Source organism: Schistocerca gregaria, chromosome 4 (assembly GCF_023897955.1).
Source record: "Schistocerca gregaria isolate iqSchGreg1 chromosome 4, iqSchGreg1.2, whole genome shotgun sequence".
Lineage (NCBI taxonomy): Eukaryota > Metazoa > Arthropoda > Insecta > Orthoptera > Acrididae > Schistocerca > Schistocerca gregaria.
The window spans coordinates 785,979,901-786,006,277 of record NC_064923.1 but is presented as its reverse complement, the minus strand read 5'-3'; the positions used below and the strand labels follow the sequence as shown (position 1 = coordinate 786,006,277).

The following is a 26,377-nucleotide window of genomic DNA, read 5'->3' as shown; positions in this document are numbered from 1 at the left end:
CGAGAACATACCCTGACCGAAGAGTCAAGCAGTATATTGCTCCCTCCTACGTATATCTTGCGAAGCGACCATGAGGATAAAATCAGAGAGATTAGAGCCCACACAGAAGCATACCGACAATCCTTCTTTCCACGAACAATACGAGTCTGGAATAGAAGGGAGAACCAATAGAGGTACTCAGGGCACCCTCCGCCACACACCGTCAGGTGGCTTGCGGAGTATGGATGTAGATGTAAATGTAGAAGGCACCATGGTATGATAACGGAAATAAGGAGAGCGTGAGAGAATATTGTGAAAGATGGATCATTAGGTTGAAGCATTTGGACAGTACCTGGAGTGATCGAGATACAATAGAAGTATTGATGGGGAAGTTACCTCATAATAGGAGATGTGGATTAATAGGGCATAATAATAATCTGAAAGATTTTCTGAATAGGGTGAGAGATGTGGATAGATGGCAGACAAATTGTTCTTTTGATGTAAACAGAGATTCTTGGAAGTACCAAGAGAACAAGGAACAGACCAGTAGAGTGAATCAGGTAAAAGTGAGAGGTAGGGGAAAAAGAGGTCGAGGGAATTTTAGGGGTAATGGTAGAGATTATGATAGGAGAGGAAGTTTTAATATGGGAAACGGTACACCGCAACAGTAAGGGCCCATGCTGGGGCGGGTCAAGTATCAGGGCCTACCAATGTTGCCAGTTGTCACAATGATGTCAGGTATTTTATGATGAGCAGCAATAGTAATACTAATCATGGTGATAGGGGATGTGGAGGTCAGAACTTAATAATTGAAGAGATAGGGCCCAAAATTAAGTGTAGGACTAATATAGAATCGGGAGGTTAATGTATGGAGGTATTTTCTCATATGTATGATGGTGTTACAGAATATGAAAAGGAGCAAATAGAAAGGGAGAAGGAGAATGAAGTGATACAAATGGAAAGTATTGAAAGTGAGAAGGAAAAGACAAGTAGTGGTAGTAGTGACAGTGAAGGGGGAGAAGAAGAGGTACCAGAGGATACATTTCTTTTCCAGAGTAATTTGCATAGGAGTAAAGGGGAAGAGAACAGGCCAGTTTCTGAAGTTATTGAGGGAGAGATTTCTACCGATTCCTTGAACCATGGTGTAGATGCTGATGAGGAAGAAAAAATTAATGTGTTTATTATTGGCAAGGATAAGGGTGTGGCAACTTTCAGCGAGGAGGAAGAGAGTTTGTGTGCAATTAGAAGGGAGTCAAGAGAAGAGGAAAGCTCAGAAATAGGTTGTAGAAAATGGGAATATGATAATATTGAAAGAGATTTGTTACATGAAGGTGAAGATATGGGTGATATTAAAGCTGGACTACCTTTTGTGAAAATGAAAACCTATGGTAGGGAACAAAAGGCTCTTTTGGATACAGGTAGTGAAATAAGAGCTATACCAGAGGTATTCTATAACTGTATAAAAGAAGGTAATGAGGTAATGGACGAACCTGTGTTGGGGTTAAAAATAATGGGTGCCACGGGCAAGTTGAGCAAAGCGGTCAAGCGACAGATCATCTTAGAATTTGAACTTGGGGGCGTAAGCTTAGTACATAATTTTTTTGTTGTTCCAGGGCTCAGTGTGGAAATTATCCTGGGCATGGACTGGTTGACAGAGTATAAAGCAGGAATGAATTGTGGGGACGGTTTTGTCACTTTTTATAATGAAGGATTAGAAACAAGTGTGAAATTTGATGGAATGATAGTGGGTAGCAATGATTTAGTTGGTCAGTTGAAAATGAGAGTGATGACAGTAGGAGTCAATATGAGAGATTTAGAGTTGAACTCGGATTATAGAGAGAGATAATAGAAGAACTGAAGAACCAGATGGACAAGGTAGAAGGGTTAAGTAAACAACAGAAAGAAGAGTTAATGGAAGTATTATGGATAAATAGAGAGGTATTTTCAGACAGACCCGGTAAAGTTAAGAACTTTGAGTGTAAATTAGATGTGAAACCACATGAATCCTTTGCAAGAAAGCCGTTTTCTATACCGTTTGCATTGAGGGAAGCTGTACATAAAGAGATTGAGAGAATGGTAGACTGTGGAGTTATAGAAAGAAGCAAGAGTGAATACAATAGTCCCTCAATAGTGGTGGGCAAGACAGATGGTAGTGTAAGAGTGGTTATTGATGCTAGAGCTTTGAACGACATAGTGAGTAAAGAGACTGATTGCCCCGAAAATATGGACGGGATTTTACAGAAGTATTATAATATGAACTACATGACTAGCCTTGATCGCACGGCTGGGTACTGGCAGGTTCCACTTGCGGAGGAGTATAGGAAGTATATGGCCTTTTTGGTAAATGGGAAATGTTACCAATATACTGCAGTACCCTTTGGTTTGAATATTAGTGTGTCCGTATTCATTTGAGCATTAGACCAAGTCTTGGGACCAGAGTTGAGTTCTAGAATAACTGTGTACGTAGATGATTTGTTGATTGCCACCGAGTGATGGGAGGAACATTGTAGTTTATTGGATGATCTGTTTCAGGCTTTGAGAAAAGGGGCATGACCCTTAGACTAAAGAAATGTGAGTTTGTGAGAAAGAAAATAAAGTTTTTAGGTAGAATCTTGTCCACTACCGGTATCAAAGTTGACCAAGAGAAGATCAAAGCTGTTAAAGAATGATCATCTCCGAAGAATCGAAAACAATTGAAGTCCTTTCTCAGTTTATGTAACTTTTATAGAAATTTTGTATCAGGACTAGTATTTAACAATCCAAGTTTAAAAAAGTTACTGAGTCCTAAAGTGCCATTTGTTTGGACCAGTGAGTTTCAGGAAGCTTTTACGCAGCTTAAGGGAGCTTTAAAAGAGGGTAGAATTTTGCATCATCTTGACCTTATTAGACCTTTTTGTTTGGGGACTGATTCTAGTGGATATGGTATTGGAGTAGAATTATTTCAGGATTTTGGAGAAGGTGTGAAGGAAGATCATAGAACAATTGAATTTGCAAGCAGGTCATTAACTAAGTATGAAAATAATTATAGTGTGACAGAAAAAGAAGCTTTGGCAATAATCTGGGGATTTAGAAAATTTAGGGATTATCTGTGGGGAAATGAAACCATCATATATACTGATCATAGGGCTTTGATATTTTTCAAGAAATTTAGGTTGATGCATACTAGGTTGACAAGATGGGTAGTATTCATGCAACAGTTTGAATTCGAAATCAAGTATGTTAAGGGTACTCAAAATAAAGTTGCAGATGCATTATCCAGATTACCTTTAGCTGAAAATGGGAAAAAAGGACAAGATATAGATGAAGAGCATGTGAAATTATTCTATATTAGGGGAGTTCAAGGGGAAAAGAAAATAGAAAATATATGTAAATACATGAGGGGGTATCAAACCCATGATGAGCTCTGGAAAATGATTAAGAGAGAGTTAGATATGCCAAATGGTAATGATATACTGCCGAAATACTATAAAGTGAATGGTAGAATCTTGTTCAGGCAAACTAATGAAAGTTCAGAGGATTGAAAGGTGTGTTGGCCTAGTGACTGCATTGATGAAATAATTGACTACATTCATTTGAGTTTTGGGCATATAGGTGCAAGGAAATGTATACAGAAATTAAGAGAATGTGTGGCCTTTGACAGAGTAAATAACACGATTAGGACATGTGATAAGTGTCAGAGAGCCAAGGTTACAAATCAGACATGCCGGCTTCCTATGCAGAATGTAAAACCTAATGATTTGATGGAGTTATTAGCTGTCGATTTCTATGGCCCTTTGCCAAAGACAAAAGGAGGTTTTGCCTACATTTTTGTGGTATTGGAAGTATTTTCTAGATTTATTAGGTTGTACCCTTTGTGTAAAGCCACTGGTAGGGCGATTCTGACTAAACTTGAATAGGACTATTTTGTAAAATTTGGTAAGCCAAAAGCAATACTTTCTGACAACGGTTCCCTGTTTAGTAGTAAGCATTGGAAGGAAGGTCTTACTGATCAGGGAATAGCGGTCATATATACATGAACTTACCACCCAGCCGGGAACCCGGCGGAGCACTATATGAGGGAAATAGGAAGATTATGCCTCACGTGTTGTAGTAATAATCACAGTTCCTGGGGAGATGTTGTGGAAAATATTGAGGATGTAATGAACATAGTGCCTCATGATGTAACTGGGTTTACCCCATATGAGATTATGAAGGGAGAAAGATCCTTGAGTTTTGTAGAGGAGAAGTTGTCGTTTCCACCTAGGGATGAGTTAAGTTGGGATGAGAAGAAGAAAAGACTGCGAGAATTAGTGGAAAAGAGGTTAGAGGAGAGGAGGAGACGGCATGATAAAAAATTAAAGAAGGTTGAAATTAAGGTGGAAGACTTGGTATTGGTGAAGACCTATGAAAAATCTAAGGAGATTAACAATGAGATATCAACGTTTTTTGATGTGTTTAAAGGTCAGTTTGACGTAGTGGGTATACCACATCCGAATGCTTATTATCTGGTGTATACAAAGTCAAAAAAGAAGTTTGGTCTGAAGAAAATAGTAGATTTGAAACCATATAAACCCAGGGCATGAGGTTTGGGTGATGGACCCCTTCTCCATTTTCTTTTTTAAATGTGAACCAGAATTTGATGAACTGAGAGACATGTTTAAGGAGTATAGGATTATATTAGTCGCTATAGGCAATCGAATTTGAGTTGTAGAATCAATTATTTAAGTACATTAAAATACACAACATTATGACAGAATCTATAATTTAGAGTCATAAATTTTGTGTGGAAACATGACTTGTTACAAAGACTCAAAAGTGTGTGATAAAAAGTGATGTATACAGTGAGGAATGGACTAACCAGATTAGTCTTCAGTGATATTGTATAAGTTTGTTGTAATTATTTGTTTATATGAGAATTTTTTTTAAATTGTTACTGCTCATACATTTCTTAGTGCTAGATTCAGAATATAAAATAATCATTCATTTAATTGGTTTGCTTAATTGAAATCATTATTCTGTAGGAATTTTGTTGAATATTGTTTTCATGATTGTCAGGTAGATTGTATGTTATTAGATAATATGAGAAATTACTGAAGTAATATTTGTAAATACAAGCTTTGGATAAGTCAAGTCAACATGTACCAGAATATTATCTAGTTTTATGAGGACAGTTGTCTCTTATGGGTCATGGACATTTTATCTTGAGAGGTTTTTGGGAACATCTCATGGTAAAATGGGGACACATGTGAAGACATCGTTATTTTTCTTGTTTTTTTCCCCGTCTGTTCATATATCTTTGATGTTGTAGCGCATTTTATTTTCTTTTGTCCTGTAAAACAGAGTTAAAAGTTGCTTTCTAAATGTAATATGTAACTGGAAATTATTTCTTTTTTGTATGTAGATAAATATGTTTAGAGTTTATTGATTGTGGAAAGCTTTAATTTTTTGTGTTTATTGTTTACTGTAATAAGTTTGGTAGAAAATAGTTGTGTGAAGATATATGTAATTTACTTTGATGTTGTATAAACTGTGGGCAAGAGTATTGAGAAAGAGAGAGAGCGATATCCATAGTTGATCCACCAAAGGGAGTGTGTGTTGTTGGGTAGCTAGAGAGGTGGACACATGTTTTAGTGTGGGAGTTGTGAGTTTTACGAACTGGTGAAGATTGAGTTTAGTGGCAAGCGATGTACGTTATGACTGTTCTATATCAGTACGTGATATGATAATAGTGAGTGTAGAAACTGGGCAAAGTAAATACTGAGACTGTGAGACAAAGTAACTATGACAATGCAACCGAGAATGGGCAGTATTGTAGCTTTGTGTCTGTGAATTGAACTGCACTTGTATTTTGACTGTGTTTTCGTACACTCAAGTACTGTTAACTTACATATTTATTCGCGTTTCGATGAACTGTCGGACGCCTATAATCGGTAATAGTCGTTATGAACCTAAGCGAACTGTCTATTGTGTGTGAGTACATTGCCGCCCAGGACGGTTTATCGCGATCGCGACAGTCAAAATAAGAAATGACTATGTATAGAATTCGCCGTTGACAAGTTTTATAAACTGTGTGTGGCATAAGTAAACTTAAATTGTGTGTGCCAGAAACATTAATACTGTGCACATACGGACATCTGTAACAACAATTACATCGACCAACCTGTGGCCTGCAAAACGCCACTGTAATCAGATTTGCAGCTTAATAAATACCACCGCCCGCCCAATTATGAGGAAAAATCATCTGCAATCACACGACCATGGGAGCAGATCTCAGCGTTTCACCAGGACCAGCCAGCTGACGTCGATATCGCGACCATCGTCACAACACACAAGATAGGATTTTAAAGCAGCGCTTCTCCTCTCAAAGACTCAAAATTATTGCAAACCTTTTTAATTTCCTTTTGGCTGCCATACACGTAACATTTGTCTTCTTTAGAATGAAAGTGTTCCCCACGAAGTGGTGTGTTCTATGTAGACATTGTTGACTTTCATTAGCAGTAGCCATTTCTCTTTTAGTTATTTCCATTTTTTTTTACGTTTTAAATCCTCTGCCACTGCATGTGTATTTATTTATAACTTTTGGAGGGTATGTGTCTCAATTCGTGTGCCGTAGCACTTGCCAGAAGTATTGTAATGCTTTGCTACTTGGACAAGGGCGCCCGCCATTAAGCTCGCTTGCTATTGGTGCTAACATTCTATAGTGGGTAATTCAAAGGTGGGTATCTGCCAAACCACACGGGTTGTGATTATATTGAATGAGAGTCATGTAAAATTGTGGGTTCATCACTCAACTTTGGAATTCTTTTGTTTATTGATGTTAGAAACAATTTTTTTTGTCAATGTCCTTAAATCTTATTTAATATGGTTATTCTATGCTAAACTGGGGTAAATACGATCAGATATTGTGTTGGGAAGTAAAATTGGGTAAACGTCTATTTAGATACGACTTGATTTGGACTGCATTAGTTAACACGGTATTTTTCGGGTATTTTGGCGATACTTAGTGATAGGGTAGAATCGCAGTCGTCACAAGTGTTTGCTAAAGTTATTGAAAAGGCTGTCTATGTAAGGATAATTTATCAGTTTATAACATAAGATTTGCTATCAAATGTACAGTTCAGCTTTAGAAGTCATTTAACAACTTAAAATACTATATTCTCTTTTCTCTGTGAGGTACTGGATATATTAAACAAAAGGTTTAGCATGCTGGGCATATTTTTTTGATTTAACTAAGGCATTCAAGTGTGTTGATCACAAAATATTGTTCCAGAAGTTGGACCATTATGGAATACGGTGGGTAGCTCACAATTGGTTCACCTCTTACTTTAGCAGCAGACAGCAAAAGGTCATTAGTGACAATGTTAACAATGGCTGTGATGTGGGTTCTGATTGGGGTATGGTCAAGTGGGGGGTTCCCCAGGGATCATTGGTGGGGCCACTCCTGTTCCTTATTTATATAAATGATACACCCTCTGGTATTACGGATAACTCTAAAATACTGATGATGACAGTAGCTTGGTAGTAAAGAATCTTGTATGCAAAATTGGCTTGGTTTCAAATAGTGCAGCTCACGACTTAAGTTCATGACTTGTAGAAAATAAACTAACACTAAATCACAGTAAGACTCAGTTTTTACAGTTTCTAACACACAATTCAACAAAACCTGACATTTTGATTTCACAGAATGGGCATATGATTAGTGAAAATGAACAGTTCCAATTTCTGGGTGTTCAGATAGATAGTAAACTAAAGTGGAAAGCCCACATTCAGGATGTTGTTCAGAGGCTTAATGCTGCCATTTTTACTATTCGAAAGTGAGTGATCGTTCGACAAGATATCTTTTGCACAGAAATGGGCGGTTTGGGCAATAAGTGGTGTAAGTTCACGAATTTCTTGTTGACCCCTGTTTATGGATCTCGGTATTTTGACATTGGCCTCTCAATATATATTATTCCTTACTGTCATTTGTTGTTAACAATTTTAGCTTATTCCCAAGAATAAGCAGCTTTCATTCAGTTAATACTCAACAGAAATCAACCCTATATTTGGATCGGACTTTCTTAACTCTCTTAACTCTTGTTCAAAAAGGTGTGCAGTATACTGCTGCATCCATTTTCAATAAGCTACCATTTGCATTAAAAACCTTTGCAGTAATCCACACACTTTCAAATCAAAATTGCGGAGTTTCCTCGTGGGTCACTCCTTGTATTCTGACGAGGAGCTCCTTGAAGACTTAAGCTGATTCTTGTTGTATTCTTGATTGCATTTATTTAAACTTATGGACTGACTTTTTTTATGTTGTAATTTCATGTACTGATGTGTTCCATGATCTTGGAGATTTGCTCCTCAATTTGGTCCTACAGAACTTGATGTGTAAATAAATAAAATAAAAGGGGAGATCCAAAGAAGGGCAGCACAAATGATTACAGGTTCATTTAGTAAGTGCGAAAGTATCACAGAGATGCTCAGCCAACTGCAGTGGCAGACACTGCAAGGGAGGGGTTCTCATCAAGGCACACTTCATTGCATAAAGTTTGAGAACGTGCGTCCCTAGAAGAGGCAACCAATATCTTGCTTCCTTCTATGTACAACTCATGAAAAGATCTTGAAGGTAAAGCTAGAGATGTCTGACATCCCTTAGCCGCATACCAACAATAGTTCTCCCCATCAATCATTCACAATCGGGAAGGGCAAAGTGAAGCTGGTACACAAGTACCTTCTGCCACAAACTGTAAGGTGGTTAGCAGAGTATAAATGTAGATGTAAGAGTAGACACTGAACACTAAGACATTGCTGAGTAACATTACACATACACCTACAAAGTTAAAAGAAACTGAGCCTCATAAAATTGCTGATACATTATTTCATTCATTAAGTCACATATTTTGTGCTGTAGAGCCCTTCATATTGGAGAAGTTTCAAGGATGTGGAACGAGTGAAACTATACATTAACTGGCAGAAACAATCACTGCAAGGTACTTATGTGGTACAGTACACCACAGTCTTGTTAGATTTGGATCTTGTGATCATAAATGTAACTGGTAGCATCTCACTTTGCAAAATCCATTGCTGGGAAACATGCTCTTCTGGATTAGTGCTGGAGTTATGTGTTTCTTCAACAGACAGTACAATGCTATGCCTGTTATCTAAGAGCATCTCATGATAAAAAGCAATGGACTACGACTGAAAAAGAAACCTCCTTAATAAAACTTTTTATAACAAATAAACCTTACACATCACAGCAAAAGATTTTTTGAACTGTTGCTTTTAGTTATATAATTAACAATACGTTTCCTTGCTAACATATATTTTACTAATTTCCTGTATTTTGGCCACTGACCATCTTCAAAAGCACTGTGCAAAGAAAAACAAGTATCAGAAAAACAAGTTATGTATATAAACAATTGGCAGTCATTAGTTTCAACATGGTCAAAAGTCAATGCAATGCATCTTGTCGCAATTGCTAATAAAACATAAATGTAAACTAAAAGATATAGGAGAAGTCATTGTTGCCCACCTTCACGGCACTGTGGTACACAGGAGCACTGTAGTAGGAAAACTAATCATACACATAACAAACAATTCAAGCATATCATGAAATAGATGGATGCGATGCATTTCACCAATGGTCAGTACAAATCATAAGTGAAAACTCATGGGATTTGGCAAGCTGTGATCCATAAGAAAACAATTTGGATACTAGATGACCCTGTAGATCGCTACCCAGAGACAAATGCTGTATTAAATAAATGATTCTTAGTTGAAAACTGAAGATGGCTAGTGACCAAAATACATCACGAAATAAATAAAATATTTGTTGTCACGACAAACATGTAATTAAATTAACTTATATAGAAACAAATCAGTCCACTGCACTTCCTTCTCCACTTGTGCAATACACTGAGGTGGCAAGACTCATGGGATGTCTTCTAATATTGTGTCGGACCTCCTTTTGCCTGATGTAGTACAGGAACTTGACATGCCATGGATTCAACAAGTTGCTGGAAGTTCCCTGCAGCAATACTGAGCTATGCTGCCTCTATAGCTGTCCACAACTGCCGTGCAGTCTGGGTGGCTAAATCATTTACTCAAATTGTCCAGAATGTTTTTCAAACAAATCAGGAACAACTGTGGCCCAGTGATGTGACGCATTGTCATCTGTAAAAATTACACATTTGCTTTGGAATATGGAAGTCCATGGATGGCTGTAAATGGACTCCAAGTAGCCAAACAGGACTATTTCCAGTCTATGATCAGTTTAGTTGGACCAAAGGACACAGTCCATTCCACATAAACACAGCCTACATCATTATGGAGCCGCAACCAGCTTGCATAGTGACTGACAACTAGTGTCGATGGATCCATGAGGTCTACACCACAATTGAACCCTACTGTCAGGTCTTACCACCTGAAATCAGGACTCATCTGACCAGGCCACAGCTTTCCAGTCACCTAGGGTCCAACTGATGTGGTCACAAGCCCAAGAAAGGCACTGCAGATGATGTCCTGATGTTAGCAAAGGCACGTGCGTCAGTCATCTTCTGTCATAGCCCATTAATGCTGCATTTTGCTGCACTGTCCTAACCAATGTGTTCACCGTACTTCCCACATCGACTTCTATGTTTATTTCGTGCAGTGTTGCTTGTCTATTAGCACTGACAAATCTACACAAACACCACTGCTCTCTGTTGTCAAGTAAAGGCCACTGGCCACTGTGTTGTTGATGGTGAGAAGCAATGCTTGAAGTCTGCCATTCTCAGCACACTCTCTAGACTGTGGATCTCGGAATATTGAATACCCTAACACTTTCCAAAATAGAATGTCCCATGCATCTGGCTCCAACTACCATTTCACATTCAAAGTCTGTTAATTCCCATAGTGCAGCCACAATAATGTCAGAAACATTTTCACATCAATCACCTGAGTATAAATATACAGCTCCGCCTTTGTGCTGCCCTTTTATTCTTTGCGTATTCGATACTACTGTCATTTGTACATGGGCATATCACCATCCCATGACTTTTGTCACGTCAGCACATATTTCCAACCTTATTTTTAATGTGTCTGCTCTGCCTAATACATATCCTCTTTTCTTGTACATATCATGTTACGATGAATATCCTTTGTACATCAGGCTCTACCAAGAGCTGCTGCTGCCATTGTATATACACTCCTGGAAATGGAAAAAGAACACATTGACACCGGTGTGTCAGACCCACCATACTGCGAGAGGGCTGTACAAGCAATGATCACACGCACGGCACAGTGGACACACCAGGAACCGCGGTGTTGGCCGTCGAATGGCGCTAGCTGCGCAGCATTTGTGCACTGCCGCTGTCAGTGTCAGCCAGTTTGCCATGGCATACGGAGCTCCATCGCAGTCTTTAACACTGGTAGCATGCCGCGACAGCATGGACGTGAACCGTATGTGCAGTTGACGGACTTTGAGCGAGGGCGTATAGTGGGCATGCGGGAGGCCGGGTGGACGTACCGCCAAATTGCTCAACACGTGGGCCGTGAGGTCTCCACAGTACATCGATGTTGTTGCCAGTGGTCGGCGGAAGGTGCACGTGCCCGTCGACCTGGGACCGGACTGCAGCGACGCATGGATGCACGCCAAGACCGTAGGATCCTACGCAGTGCCGTAGGGGCCCGCACCGCCACTTCCCAGCAAATTAGGGACACTGTTGCTCCTGGGGTATCGGCGAGGACCATTTGCAACCGTCTCCATGAAGCTGGGCTACGGTCCCGCACACCGTTAGGCTGTCTTCCGCTCACGCCCCAACATCGTGCAGCCCACCTCCAGTGGTGTCGCGACAGGCGTGAATGGAGGGACGAATGGAGACGTGTCGTCTTCAGTGATGAGAGTCGCTTCTGCCTTGGAGCCAATGTTGGTCGTATGCGTGTTTGGCGCCGTGCAGGTGAGCGCCACAATCAGGACTGCATACGACCGAGGCACACAGGGCCAACACCCGGTATCATGGTGTGGGGAGCGATCTCCTACACTGGCCGTACACCTCTGGTGATCGTCGAGGGGACACTGATTAGTGCACGGTACATCCAAACCGTCATAGTTCCTAGACCGGCAAGGGAACTTGCTGCTCGAACAGGACAATGCATGTCCGCATGTATCCCGTGCCACCCAACGTGCTCTAGAAGGTGTAAGTCAACTACCCTGGCCAGCAAGATCTCCAGATCTGTCCCCCATTGAGAATGTTTGGGACTGGATGAAGCGACGTCTCACGCGGTCTGCATGTCCAGCACGAACGCTGGTCCAACTGAGGCGCCAGGTGGAAATGGCATGGCAAGCCGTTCCACAGGACTACATCCAGCATCTCTACGATCATCTCCATGGGAGAATAGCAGCCTGCATTGCTGCGAAAGGTGGATATACACTGTACTAGTGCCGACATTGTGAATGCTCTGTTGCCTGTGTCTATGTGCCTATGGTTCTGTCAGTGTGATCATGTGATGTGTCTGACCCCAGGAATGTGTCAATAAAGTTTCCCCTTCCTGGGACAATGAATTCACGGTGTTCTTATTTCAATTTCCAGGAGTGTATTACAAAATGTAGTACCATTCAATTGGTGTTGTTATTTTCTCCTTATGGGGATGCAATCTGTTTAACGGTTGTATGCCAAGCACATTTTAGGAAGAAAATATCAAAACTGTAACTTATATTGCCACAACAACAATAAAGAAGACAAGGATTATTTTAAAATGAATGTGCTCCTTACCTGACACGTATGAAAAATAAAAACAGACCATAAACAATGATTCATACCACCGAACATGACGATCAGCAAGAATTGCTAAAAGTGTGATGATTGAGAATGCATATGCTATAACTTCTCTTGTAATTGGCCATATATTGAGTTCAATTACCTGAAACAATGGTGAATAGCATGAAAAATCTTAAAATGGAAACAAAACTGGAATTATTGAATTATCCTTGTCAGTAATCAGTAATGCCGTAAGAAGTAATGAACAGGTAGGTTACAATAATGCCAGCAAGGAAGAAGTTCAAGGAGTGAGGAAATAGTACTTCCCCTAACTCAGTTCTGTCCCCGCAGCTCCCAATGAGCAGTCCATCAAAGTATTGCAATACCAGTAGATTTAATTGTAAGCTTTGTTGTGTTTCATTGTTTGCCATTTACCTTCTTTAGTGTTCTTTTATATTTTGTGTAATAAGAGTGCCAGAGAAGAAACTTCTCATGAAATATACACACAGTTACTGGATCAAACTTTTCAGCAAGAAACAAAAGAGAAAACAATACCATTTCAACAGAATAAAGTGAAACATATGTTGAAATGGGAAAAAACACATTTTGATAGCTGCATACACAAAACTAGTGTTAATGAATATTTTGTACGACAGCTACTGATATCGTGTACACACAAATGTGGAATTTTACCAACATTATTCTGGAAGTATCAGTGCATTTAAAAAGTTATACCACTTAAAGAGTCGACATCATTTGAACATCATCAAGATAGCCACAACATTGTAATTATACCTTTAAAATGGGGCATACTGTTCAGTTCTGCAGTAAATCACAGTGCATACTCAGCTCACTGCCACATCCCTGTTGTGTACATTGTTCTCAGCAGCAGATAGTAGCTGGCAGTAGAGTCAGGCACATAATCATCATCTACTTATTTAACCCCGCTCACTCTACCTCTTTTTCTAATCCTCTGAATGAATGGTCTGATGTGGCTGGCCAGGGTTTCCTCTTGTGTGTCAATCACTTCATCTCACAATAGCACTTCCTCAATTGTTTATTACATATATTCCAGTCTCTTGTCTGTCTCCACAATTTTTGTCTTCATTGCTCTTTCTAATACCACAGAAGTTACTCCCTGTTGCTTAACATACTTCTTATCATCCTGATCTTATTCTAGCACATGTTTTACTTATTGATCCTGTAGAGAATTACCTCATTTATTATCAGTTCAACTAACACTGTCATAACAGTAATTAAAGCAAAATAAAATGAAATTGCATTTTTGTTAATTCTATGAGGGCTAGATTCAGGGGCCTAATTGCATGCTTTTTTTTCATTCTACTGTTTGTCACCTTTTCTTCATAAAAAATGAGTACCTCCTCCGTCTTGAAATATAATTCTCTACCACTGGTGACCACAATAAGGCTTCACATTGGCTGCCTCTGGGTCACATACCACCACTTATGAGTGAATTAATAAACTTGGCTTTGAAGGAATTTGTAAAAACACTGTTGTGTGGTTACCTGAACTCAGATTTGTATGTAATTACATATTTTTTCTGTTTGTCTTATGGATATGAAAAGTGTAAATGTTCATGAATTAAGTTGTGAGTGCTGATTTATTTTATTTTATCATTACATATATCGCCATAATTACATATTTTAAATTTATACTTTGTAGATTTACATATTATTGCTTTTTTATCCTTATTCATATTTAAACACACCCTCGGCAGGCCATGCATTACAAAACTATCCAAATCTGACCTACCATAAAAGTTGACGACAGGAAAAATTGGAAAAATTACATTCTACTGCTATAAAATATGGTTAATTACTCTTTAGAGTTGGGTTTCAATAGAAATGCTTCTGCATAATTTAAAAAGATTCGAAATGTTTGGTCTCAAAAACAAAGCAGACATAATAATAAAATTATGTGTAGCACAATACTAGACATTAGCTTGTGTAGTAAGAGCTTTACACAGTATTGAGATTGGCAATGCCACAAACAAAAGACTAGTGGCCCGATGTTTTCTAACTACTGGTGACTTCCCTTCATATTGTGTCAGACATCATTTTGCCCAGTGCAGTGCAGCAACTTAACATGGAATGGCGTCAACAAGTCACCACATGTCCCCTGCAGAAATATTGAGCCATGCTGCCTGTATAAAATTGCTGTTCCTCATCTTCATCAATGATCTTCCTCTTTGTTCTGAGACAAACAGCAAATTTACCCTGTTCGCTGATGATACCACAATTCTAATTGATGATTTGATACATCACAATCTTGAACAAACTACAAATACTGTCTTTAATGACATCTTAAATTGGTTCTCCTCAAATAGTCTCTCACTCAATGCAAATAAAACTCATTATATGAGGTTCCATACATCACAAAGTAATCTCAATGAAATTAACATAAAATGTAGAGATCAACCAATACAGAAAGTTGAAGATACAAAATTCCTGGGTGCTTATATAGACAGTAAATGTAATTGGTCAGTTCACATTCTACATCTATGTAAGAAACTTAGCTCGGCAACATTTGCATTACGGGTAATTTCTTCAGTGGCTGAAGTTGATGCCATTAAGGTTGCCTACTTTGGCTACTTCCACTCATTGATGTCATATGCTATCATGTTTTGGGGGAACCAACCACTTGCAAAAAAAGTTTTCACCGTCCAAAAAAAAGCAATCAGAATAATGTGTGGGGTCCATCAAAGACACACTTGCAGGCACTTGTTTCGAAAGATAGGTATCCTAACAACTGCCTCACAGTATATTTTTTCCTTGCTGACCTTTGTGTGCAAAAATTATTCTATCTACCAAGACAACAGTAAATTCCATGGCTATAACACCAGAAACAAAAACAATCTACATGTCGAAATGAAACGTCTCACTCTGGTACAAAAAGGAGTTTACTACTCCAGCATTAAGCTGTTCAATGCTCTCCCACTACATATCAAAGGTGTTCATACAGAACTGCCAAAATTTAAACAAGTTCTCAAAGATTACCTGACAGAGAGATCTTTTTATACTGTGGATGAATATTTGAAAGAAAGTGTACATCATTACTAAACTTAATGTGTCTAGAACTAGTTCAATTGATTTTATTGAGCATTTGAGCATAATCACAGTTTTTGCAACAACAAATTGGCTGTACCTGTATTTACTCATGTAGGCCTAATGTCTGATTTAACCTTGTGCTCTTATTTGTAACCATTATTTGAAACTTTTTCCTATTAAATAGTTGTTATGTTATTTAGCTGACATTGTATATATTACTGTATTTATAGTATGTCTTACTTAGACTATGTATAATTTGGCATTGAATTGCCCTTGTATTTATTGTAAGTTTAAATTGAAACCTGTACAATTTGACACGTTCCATATCCTTGTGATTGACTCACTAACTGGATCTACGGAACATGAAATTAATAAATAATAAATAAATAAATAAATGTATGGTCGTCCATAGTTGTGAAGGTGGTACTAGTGCAGGATTATGTGCAAGAAGTGACCTCTCGATTATATGCCACGAATTTTTTATGAGTAACCAAATCATTTGCTCAAATTGTCCACAATGTTCTCCAAATCAATCCCGAAGAATTGTCTGGTGACAAAAATTCCATCGTTGTTTGGGAATATGAAGTCCATGAATGGCTGCAAATGATCTCCAAGCAGCTGAACATAAACATTTCCAGTCAATAATCCAGGACCCAGTCCATTCCATGTAAATACAGCTCTCACCATTATGGGGCCACCACCAACTTGCACAGTGCCTTGTTGACAGCTAGGGCCCATGGCTTTGTGGGATCTGGGCCACACTCAGACCCTACCGTCACCTCTTACCGACTGGAATGGGGACCCATCTGACCAGGCCTCTGCTTTCCAGTCATCTATTGCCAATCCCATATAGTCACGAGCCCAGGAGAGGCGCTGCAGGTGACAATATGCTGTTGGCAAAAGGCTCTTGCGGCTGTCATCTGCTGCCATAGCCCATTAAGGCCACAGTTCCCCATACTGCCCTAATGAATGCACTTGTTGCACATCCCACATTGATTTCTACAATTATTTCTAGCTGTGTTGCTTGTCTGTTAGCACCGACAACTCCACATAAATGTCCCTGCTTTTGGACGTTAAGTGAAGAGCGTCGGCCACTGCATTGTCCTTGGTGAGAGGTAATACCTGAAATGTGGTATTCTCAGCAGACTCTTCACACTGTGGATATCTGAATACTGAATTCCATAATGATCTCTGAAATGGAATGCTCCCCCCCCCCCCCCCTTGCATCTAAGTCTAACTACCATTACACGTTCAAAGTTGGTTAATTCCCATCATGCAGTAATAATCACAATGGAAACCTTTTACATGAAACATATGAGTACAAATGGCAGCTTTAATGATGCACTGCCCTTTTATACATTATGTACAAATACTACACACTAAATTGGTTCCATATTAATGCATTAGCATATTTACCAAGTTTCAATACCATGCAATAATTATAGCCCGTACAGGACCTCTGCGAATAGCTGCACTTCAATTACAACCACATGGTATCAAATAGTGTAGTTCAATACATGAGTTCATGGATTGTAGAAATTTTTTACTCAGAAATGGGCAGTTTGAATAATATGTGACATTTGTTCATTAACTTCTTGTCTGTCACTGCCCAGGAGCCTGAGAATTCTGACACTGGTTTTCGGTATGCATTCTCTTTAATGTCATTTGTTTTTAACAATATGAGCTTATTTCAAAGAATTAGCAGCTTGCACTCAGTTGATACTAGGCACAAATCCATTCTGGATTTGGATAACATATTCTTGACTTGTGCAGAAAGATCTGCAGTGTTCTGCTCCATTAATTTTCAATAAGCTACCACAAGAATTAAAAAATCTTTCAGATCTAAACTGATGGATCTTCTCATGGCTAACTTTTTGCTTTATTCTGTTGGGGAGACCCTGGCAGGCATTTAAGCTAATTCCTGTGGTATATCATTGACTTTGCTAATACATACCCAACAGATTGTTTGCATAGGATTGAATAAAAAAAATATCTATTAATAATTTTTTTGGCATTAATTTCATGCACTGACTCATTCTGTGAGCATGCCAATCTGCTCCTCAGTTTTTTCCTATGGAATTAAACATGAAAAATAAAGAATAAAACAGGACTAAACTTCAGCAGATGGAACCCATCTGCTTGTACGGTTTGATTGTAGTGATTCCCACATGGAATAGTAGCTCTATCATGATTTCAACTTTTACAATTTTTGCCATCTGGATATCCTCCCATTTAACAACTTTTTCACAGGTGTTGCTGAAAATATGTTACAGTCAAACTTTAAGAGCACCCAGGCAAATGAATATAAAATAAGTGCATGTAGAGGATCAATGTACATCAGTTCTGTTTCACAAGCAATAAAAGGACTAAAAAATTCCAAATCGGCAGGTATTGATGGTATACCTGCAACAATGTTAAAGAAGAGCGCATCGAACCTGATTGAAGTACTCACACATTTATGCAACTGCTCACTTCAGGCAGGCACTTTCCCTGATGTGTTGAAAACATCAAAAGTTATTCTTGAATTTAAAAAAGGGGATAAAGACAATGTAAATAACTACAGACCCATCACAATTTGCTCCTACATCTCTAAAGTACTGAAAAAAGTGATGTATGAGAAACTTATGAAATTTATTAATAAAAACAGCATCCTATGTAGTGAACAACATGGATTCAGAAATAAGAGGTCAACAACAACTGCTATCTATGAGTGCATCAATTCCATTCTAAACCTGATGGACAAAAAACAGGAAACAATAGGAGTCTTTATTGACTTGTCAAAAGCTTTTGACATGGTGGACCATAAAATTCTGCTATCAAAGCTAGAAAGATATGGTATTCGAGGTTTGTACTCTTGAATACATTACTAATAATTTCTGGGTCTCATGAACGAATAAAGCGAGTTGGGTCTCACACGATCGCTGTTTCCGGAATCCATGTTGATTCCTACAGAGTAGATTCTGGGTTTCCAAAAACGACATGATACTCGAGCAAAAAACATGTTCTAAAATTCTACAACAGATCGACGTCAGAGATATAGGTCTATAGTTTTGCGCATCTGCTCAACGACCCTTCTTGAAGACTGGGACTACCTGTGCTCTTTTCCAATGATTTGAAACCTTCCGTTCCTCTAGAGACTTGCGGTACATGGCTGTTAGAAGGGGGGCAAGTTTCGTGTAGTCTGTGTAGAATCGAATTGGTTTTCCGTCAGGTCCAGTGGACTTTCCTCTGTTGAGTGATTTCAGTTGCTTTTCTATTCCTTGGACACTTATTTCGATGTCAGCCATTTTTTCGTTTGTGCGAGGATTTAGAGAAGGAACTACAGTGCGGTCTTCCTCTGTGAAACAGCTTTGGGAAAAGGTGTTCAGTATTTCAGCTTTACGCGTGTCATCCTCTGTTTCAATGCCATCATCATCCCTGAGTGTCTGGATATGCTGTTTCGAGCCACTTACTGATTTAACTTCCTAGGATTTTTTGTCAAGTCGGTACATAGAATTTTACTTTTGAATTCACTGAACTCTTCACGCATAGGCCTCCTTACGGTAACTTTGACATCGTTTAGCTTCTGTTTGTCTGAGAGGTTTTGGCTGCGTTTAAACTTGGAGTGAAGCTCTCTTTGCTTCCGCAGTAGTTTCCTAACTTTGTTGTTGAACCACGGTGGGTTTTTCCCATCCCTCAGTTTTACTCGGCACGTACTTGTCTATAACGCATTTTACAATTGCCTTAAACTTTTTCCATAAACACTCAACATTGTCAGTGTCGGAACAGAAATTTTTTTAGGGTAGGGAGGACAGAAAGAAAGGTTAGAACTGAGACAAACCTTCAGTTTGTGAAAGAAATCAAAAAACATAATTCCAGCTTATTACATCAATAAAACAGCTATTGGTTAAGAATTTTCAACAGTCAACAGATTTTAACTCTACCCAATTTTAACTCAGTCAATTTGAAATGACAGCTATCTTTATTGCATCAAAATATTCCAGGACTGAGAAATAAAATGAATGAATTAACTATCTGCATAGATGAACTAGAGTCTTCAAACCCAGCTGACAATATCTGCCTCTCTGAACATCATGTGGCCACTGGTATAGAACTTTTAAGTGTTACAGGGTTTAGGTTAGCATCTCACTTTTTTAGATTAGAAATGGAGAAAGGACGAGTTGCCACATTCATCAGGAACTGTCATAAGAACATAGACTTTCATAAATTTTGCCTAGAACAACATATGGAAGCATGTGCAACAGAATTAGAATTTCACAAAAAATCCTTCATAATATTAAGTGTATATCGAGCACCTGCAGGTAACTTTAATCTGTTTGTAAACCACTTTGAAGCTGTACTGGCCCATTTAACAACCAAAAACAAAGAAATAGTGGTCGCTGGTGATTTCAATGTAGATTTCCTTAAAGACTCTCCCAATAAGAACTTATTTGAGTTAGTAACACTATCATTCAAGTTAATTCCCACTGTAAAGTTCCCACCTACAAGAACCACTTGCTCACAAACAGCCATTGATAATATCTTTATAGAAAAGTCCAATGAGCAAAATTATATTACAAAACCAATAGTCCATGGCCTTTCAGACCATGTCATGCAGTTCCTTCTTTTAAATGTAAACACTGAACAAGATATGAAATCTGTTAAATCTGAGCTCAAGAGGGTAATCAATAAGCCAAAAATTGATTATTTTAGGACACTCCTTAGAGACATTCACTGGACTGATGTTTACAGTGTTCATGGCATGAATCAAAAAAGTCTACAAAGAAGCTATGGATTACTCAAAACAAAAAGAAAACTGTATCTGTCAATCCGAAACAGTTCCAATGTTGATGCTATAGCACATTATAAGAAATACTGCAAAATGTTAAAGACTGTAATATGGACATCAAAGCAAATATATTACAAGGAAAAGATAGTTATATCAGATAACAAAATAAAGACAATATGGGATATAGTGAAGGAGGAGACCTGTAGAACCAGACATGAAGAGGAACAAATAGCATTAAGAGTAAATGATACATTGGTGACAGATGTGTATAGTGACAGATGTGTATAGTGTTGCAGAACTTTTTAACATAACAAACATTTTATAACTGTTACTAAAAAGATGGGGTTGTCACATTCTGTAGACACTGCTACAGAATACCTCAGACCAGACATTTCAAGTAACTTCCATAATATGAATTTGACCCTCACTAACCCAGCAGAAATAATGTCCCTCATAAAATCTTTAAAATCAAAAACATCTAGTGGATATGATGAAATATCAACAAAGCTAACTAAAGAATATGATTCTGAGTCAAGTAATGTATTAAGCTATCTGTGTAACCAGTCATTTATCAGTGGAATATTTCCTGGATGGTTGAAATATGCTGAAGTTAAGCCACTGTTTAAGAAGGGAGATAAAGAAATAGCATCAAATTTCTGTCCAATTTCACTTTAGCCAGCATTCTCAAAAATTTTAGAAAAAGTAATGTACAATCAGCTTTATAACCACCTTATCTCAAATAACATACTGTCAAAGTCACAGTTCGGATTTCTAAAGAGTTGTGATATTGGGAAGGCTATCTACACTTACATTGAAAATGTGCTTAATTCATTAGACAAAAAATTGCAGGCAACTGTTATATTTTGTGATCTGTCAAAGGCACCTGACTGTGTAAATCACGATATCCTTTTAAGTAAAATAGAATTTTATAATATAACAGGAAATGCTGCAAAATGGTCCAATTCGTATATCTCTGGCAGGAAACACAGGGTGTTATTAGGAAACATACACGTATCAAGTTATCTGGCATCATCCAACTCTGAACTAATTACATGTGGGCTCCCGCAAGGTTCCATTTTAGTGTTGGATTGGGTTGTTTGGGGAAGTAGACCAGACAGCGAGGTCATCAGTCTCATTGGATTAGGGAAAGACGGGGAAGGAAGTCGGCCATGCCCTTTCAAAGGAACCATCCCAGCATTTGCCTGGAATGATTTAGGAAAATCATGGAAAACCTAAATCAGATGGCCGGACATGGGATTGAACCGTCATCATCCCGAATGCGAGTCCAGTGTCTAACCACTGCGCCACATCGCTTGGTTTCCGTTTTAGGACCCTTACTTTTTCTTGTATGTATCAATGACCTTTCATCAGTAACATTACCAGAGGTCAATTTCGTTCTGTTTGCCGACGATACAAACATTGCAATAAATAGCAAATCAAATGTAGTCTTAGAAAGATCGGCCAATAAAATATTTGTGGACATTAATCACTGGTTCCTAGCCAATTCTTTGTCACTAAACTTCGAAGAAACACACTACATGCAATTCAGAACTTGTAAGGGGTGTCCCACGAGTATATGTCTCACATACAATGACAAGCATATCTAAAAACAAAGATGATGTGACTTACCAAACAAAAGCGCTGGCAGGTCGATAGACACACAAACATTCACACAAAATTCGAGCTTTCGCAACTGGCGGTTGCTTCGTCAGGAAAGAGGGAAAGATGAAAGGATGTGGGTTTTAAGGGAGAGGGTAAGGAGTCATTCCAATCCCGGGAGCGGAAAGACTTACCTTAGGTGGAAAAAGGATAAGTATACACTCACACACGCACACACGCACACACACACACACACACACACACATATCCATCCGCACATACACAGACACAAGCAGACATAAATGTCTCCTGGAAATGTTTCCTGGAAACTTCCCATTAACTATTTGTTGGTAGATGACACACAGCATCTCTCTAAGCCCTAGACCCTCCACTTGGTGATGGGAAATATCAGTTGCTGAAGAATGAAAACAACATAGTGGATCAATTACACCAAAGGTGCCACTAGAGAACAGCAGGTTCAAAGATATCTGGCCTTCACAAGGTCAAGAAGCATGTGGCTGTCAAATATGGTAATTGTGACCACAAAGTGTTTTGTTAAGGGGCTTTGTCTGGTATATGAACAAAATCACTCCAGAGAGATTTGGTAAAAACCACAGGTAAAGAAATACATTATCCAACATCTAACTGACAAATGATGAACACTACAGTCAAAAGTATTTTTATTTGTTAAGTAATTTAAGATATGGATCTGTTTGGAAGTCTTTGTTATTGTTCGTGCTTGTAAAATGGCACAGATGATTGGAGTGCACCTTCAAGGTGGGGCAATTATGGCAGTTTTACCATGTGTTGTGGTACTCTCTGGTTTAGCAGTTATTCTGTACTGCAGCATCCTGGCTGGAAGATGTGGAGAACACTATCAAGTAAAGAGCATTAACAATGAAGATGATGTCTTTATGAAAACAAGGCACACTCTGGTTATCTGTCATATACATGCTAGCAGTCAGTTGTGATATCTCAACCTGTCAATTCTACATTTAATACAGAGATTATTGTGATGTTACCTATAAAGAGATGTTAATATGAACAGTCATTGCATTTGAGAGTACAAATACAGTCAGGTCAATTTGAGAAGTGTCATTTATTTTTGAAATCAGGTATTTTACTGTACTCTTGACTTCTGGCAAGCATGGAAAATGAAGTCTAAGCAAATTAATATCATGAAGTTATAGGAAATGAACAAATTAGTTATCCATAACCAATGGGAACGCACTAGTGACCAGATTGGTGCCCATCTCAATTAATGAATCGGACCAATGAAGCATAATCTAATGCCATATAAATCAGTTATCTCAGAAATTCAAGTCTCAGTGGGCATTTTATTGAAGCAGAATATATTTGTCTTTAGGTGCAACATTACATGCTGCAGACAAACAAGATAATTTTTAGTGTGACTGTGTCACTGTCAAAGAAGAAAAAAACTGTATATACAGACACACACCTTTCCTGCTGAAAAAAGGCCACATGCTGCTGGGACAGCTAAGACATTGAATACCGCTGAGCCAATGATTGTTCCTAGTGCTGTGTCAGCTTCTGTGTCACTGGTGAAGGTTGCCACAGAGCTCACAAACAGCTCAGGGCTCGACGTGGCTGCAGCCATGGCAGTCGCACCAGCTACATCGTCAGACACACCCAGCCCTGTAATGCAAAAATAATTTTTTCAACAAGCTATTCTTTGAAAAAAATTGTGTTTTCTCTTATAATAGTACTTCTGCTAAAAGATTTGATAGATAAATAATCATTTGATTGTTCCATTTTTTCTTACAGGAATAATGCTCATTATTAACTATAGAGCTTTCAGTTTACTACTAATTTGTTTCTAATTTATGTAGATAATCCTCTTTTCATGCATTTAATCAAGATTCGTATGAAGCTAGAGTTTTGAGGAAGTGTGTTACTGTGAAGGGTTGGATACTTTATCAGAATATAGTCATTCTTCTCCATGTATGATGTTTTGAAATTTCATATGACTCTTATGCTGAATTATTACTACACAAAGGGCTTTGACTCAGTCCTGACTGGTGGCAGCAGCATAGTGGCAAAGATGGTGGATTTACTTGAGGGAGGAACTGGGTTTGAATACCCATCCATGCACCCAGATTTAGGTTTAGAGTGGTTTCCCTAAATTGCTTAAGACAGTCCATGAGTCCTACTGTAAAGCACATGGCTGATTTCCCTACATTCCAAGTTTTGTTACATCTCTGATAAACTTACTGTTGATGGGACATTACACCAACTGCTTTTTTGAAATCTTCCTTCCTTTCTAAATCAATCCAGGCAAATACCACGGTGGTTTCTTGAGTAAGGTCATAGCCAATTTTCTTCCCTACCCTTTCCCAGGAGAGCTAACACTGTGCGTCTAACAGTCTCGGTGTCTATGGAATGTTAAATTCTAGCCATTCTTTCTTCTTGCTCCATTTATTATTTCTTGAAGGTATTTCACTCTGTTCACACCCCCTGACCTCCATAATTAAAGAGCTGTTCAAAGGAATAACAGCAACTGTTTCAAAGCCAATATTGGTGGCCGAGATAGCACTGTGTTGACCACAATTATGTTAACTCACACCTGTTCCCTATTACGTCTAGACTGCAAAACATCATCACAATGGACAATTGAGGAAACTGCAGCAGAGTGGTGGAAAATAGTCGATGATGTGAATGCTGCCCACAATTTATTAATGTGAGCTGCTGATGTAGTGAGTGACCAGCTTCGATGGAGGTGGTTATGGATGAGCAGTTGATATGACAGTAGCACAGACAGAATCAGAACAACTGAGAACTACAGCTGATAGCAGTAACATTGCAAGATGCGAAGATCACTGAACTGTTGTCAGAACTGCCAACTCAGGTAATACATTCAAGAGATGGTGCAGGTCTGCTGGCTTTAGTCTATACTTCTCCAGTGCGAATCATTGCTCTTGAAAGTGTGGTCAGTAAAGTGTAGACAACTAAAGGAGCTCACAAAGATTATGAGATGGTGGGGAAAAGTGCAAGTTATGCAAGTAGTGGTCAGAGCGTTAAAAAGACCAAGGGCGTCCTTCAGACAGGAAGTAGCCCTTGAATGGAATGTCTGAAACAGTACAGAACACCCTAAGTGCAGGGTGTCAGATTACTACTCTCAAGATCTTGGTGAAGAATAAGATGCAGTGATCACTGGGAGGGGGGGGGGGGGGGGGGAGGGGCTGGCAGAAACAGTTTGAACCATAACCTCAATTACAAAATAAAGATGAAATCAAGCACTTCACTCAAATTGCTCATTGTTTAATATGAAGATGGTGTCACTCTCTGAGGGATGTGACAGATGAAGGCTTCTGTTGAAAGTAAAAGCTAGTCACTCAAGTAAAATGGGCAATTACAGATAGATTCGAGTAATTCCTCACTCCATGCATGGTTGCACCACATATGGTGTGGGCTGCACCTGACAGATTCTGGCAAGAATTTACTTGTAACACTAACTGCACATAAACCGGAAGGACTACAAAAGAAGACAATAAGATGCTTTATATTTTCAAAAATTTATTATTTTTGTTCATATACTTTTTGTAGGGCATTTTCAAATGAAACCTGGGATGAAACATATATGAAAATCATTGTAAATGTTAAGTTCTCTAAATTTTGCTCATCGTTTAAACTAATTTTTGAGGTGATGTTTCAAAAGGTGGCTACTTCTACTGCAGCAGCTAAGGAAAATAGATGGTTAACTGTAGGTGTTAGAAATTTCTCATAGACACTTAAATTTCTCAGTTCTTTGCAAAAGCTCTGCACTAATTACAGTTCCTCAAATACTACCACAGTATGAAAAAATATACAGGAAGGTACTGTCTGCAGAAAAAATTCAGTCAATGAAAGATAATAAAAATGTAGAAAATAAAAGCAAAGTGGTGTGGCATTTTATTAAACAAGAAATTGGAAAAGGTAGCAGGTATAATAACATAATACGTATCAAAGATGGGAACAGGATAATACAATGTCCTCAGGGGTTAGCAAATTTTGTAAATGATTATTTCACTGATATTGTGGATAAGCTGCAGCAAAATCCTCCTAGAACACATGTGGAGCCCATATGACTTATGCAGCAAGCACAATGAAGCTATTTCCCACAACAGATCCTGAAGTTAGGAAGAAAGTACAGCATTAAAAAAATAATAAGTCTGCAGGCACAGACAAGTTTCCTGTCTCTGTTCTGAAGTCATGCATAGATAGCACACAAGCCTCACTAAAAAACTTAATAAATGAATCCTTTA

The 26,377-nt window shown here is 38.5% G+C and overlaps 1 protein-coding gene across 3 annotated transcripts in view; it reads right to left on the bottom strand.

Moving 5' to 3' along the window:
- Positions 1-26,377, bottom strand: part of LOC126267437 (sodium/potassium/calcium exchanger 3-like) — a 292,258-nt gene that overhangs the window by 102,527 nt on the left and 163,354 nt on the right. For all 3 annotated transcript variants that reach the window (XM_049972698.1, XM_049972697.1, XM_049972699.1), the window contains 2 exons: positions 23,575-23,771; positions 12,696-12,843 (listed from right to left, as the gene is read on the bottom strand). In XM_049972698.1, coding sequence (XP_049828655.1) covers positions 12,696-12,843; positions 23,575-23,771 — 345 coding nt within the window. The remainder of the gene's footprint in view (positions 1-12,695; positions 12,844-23,574; positions 23,772-26,377) is intronic.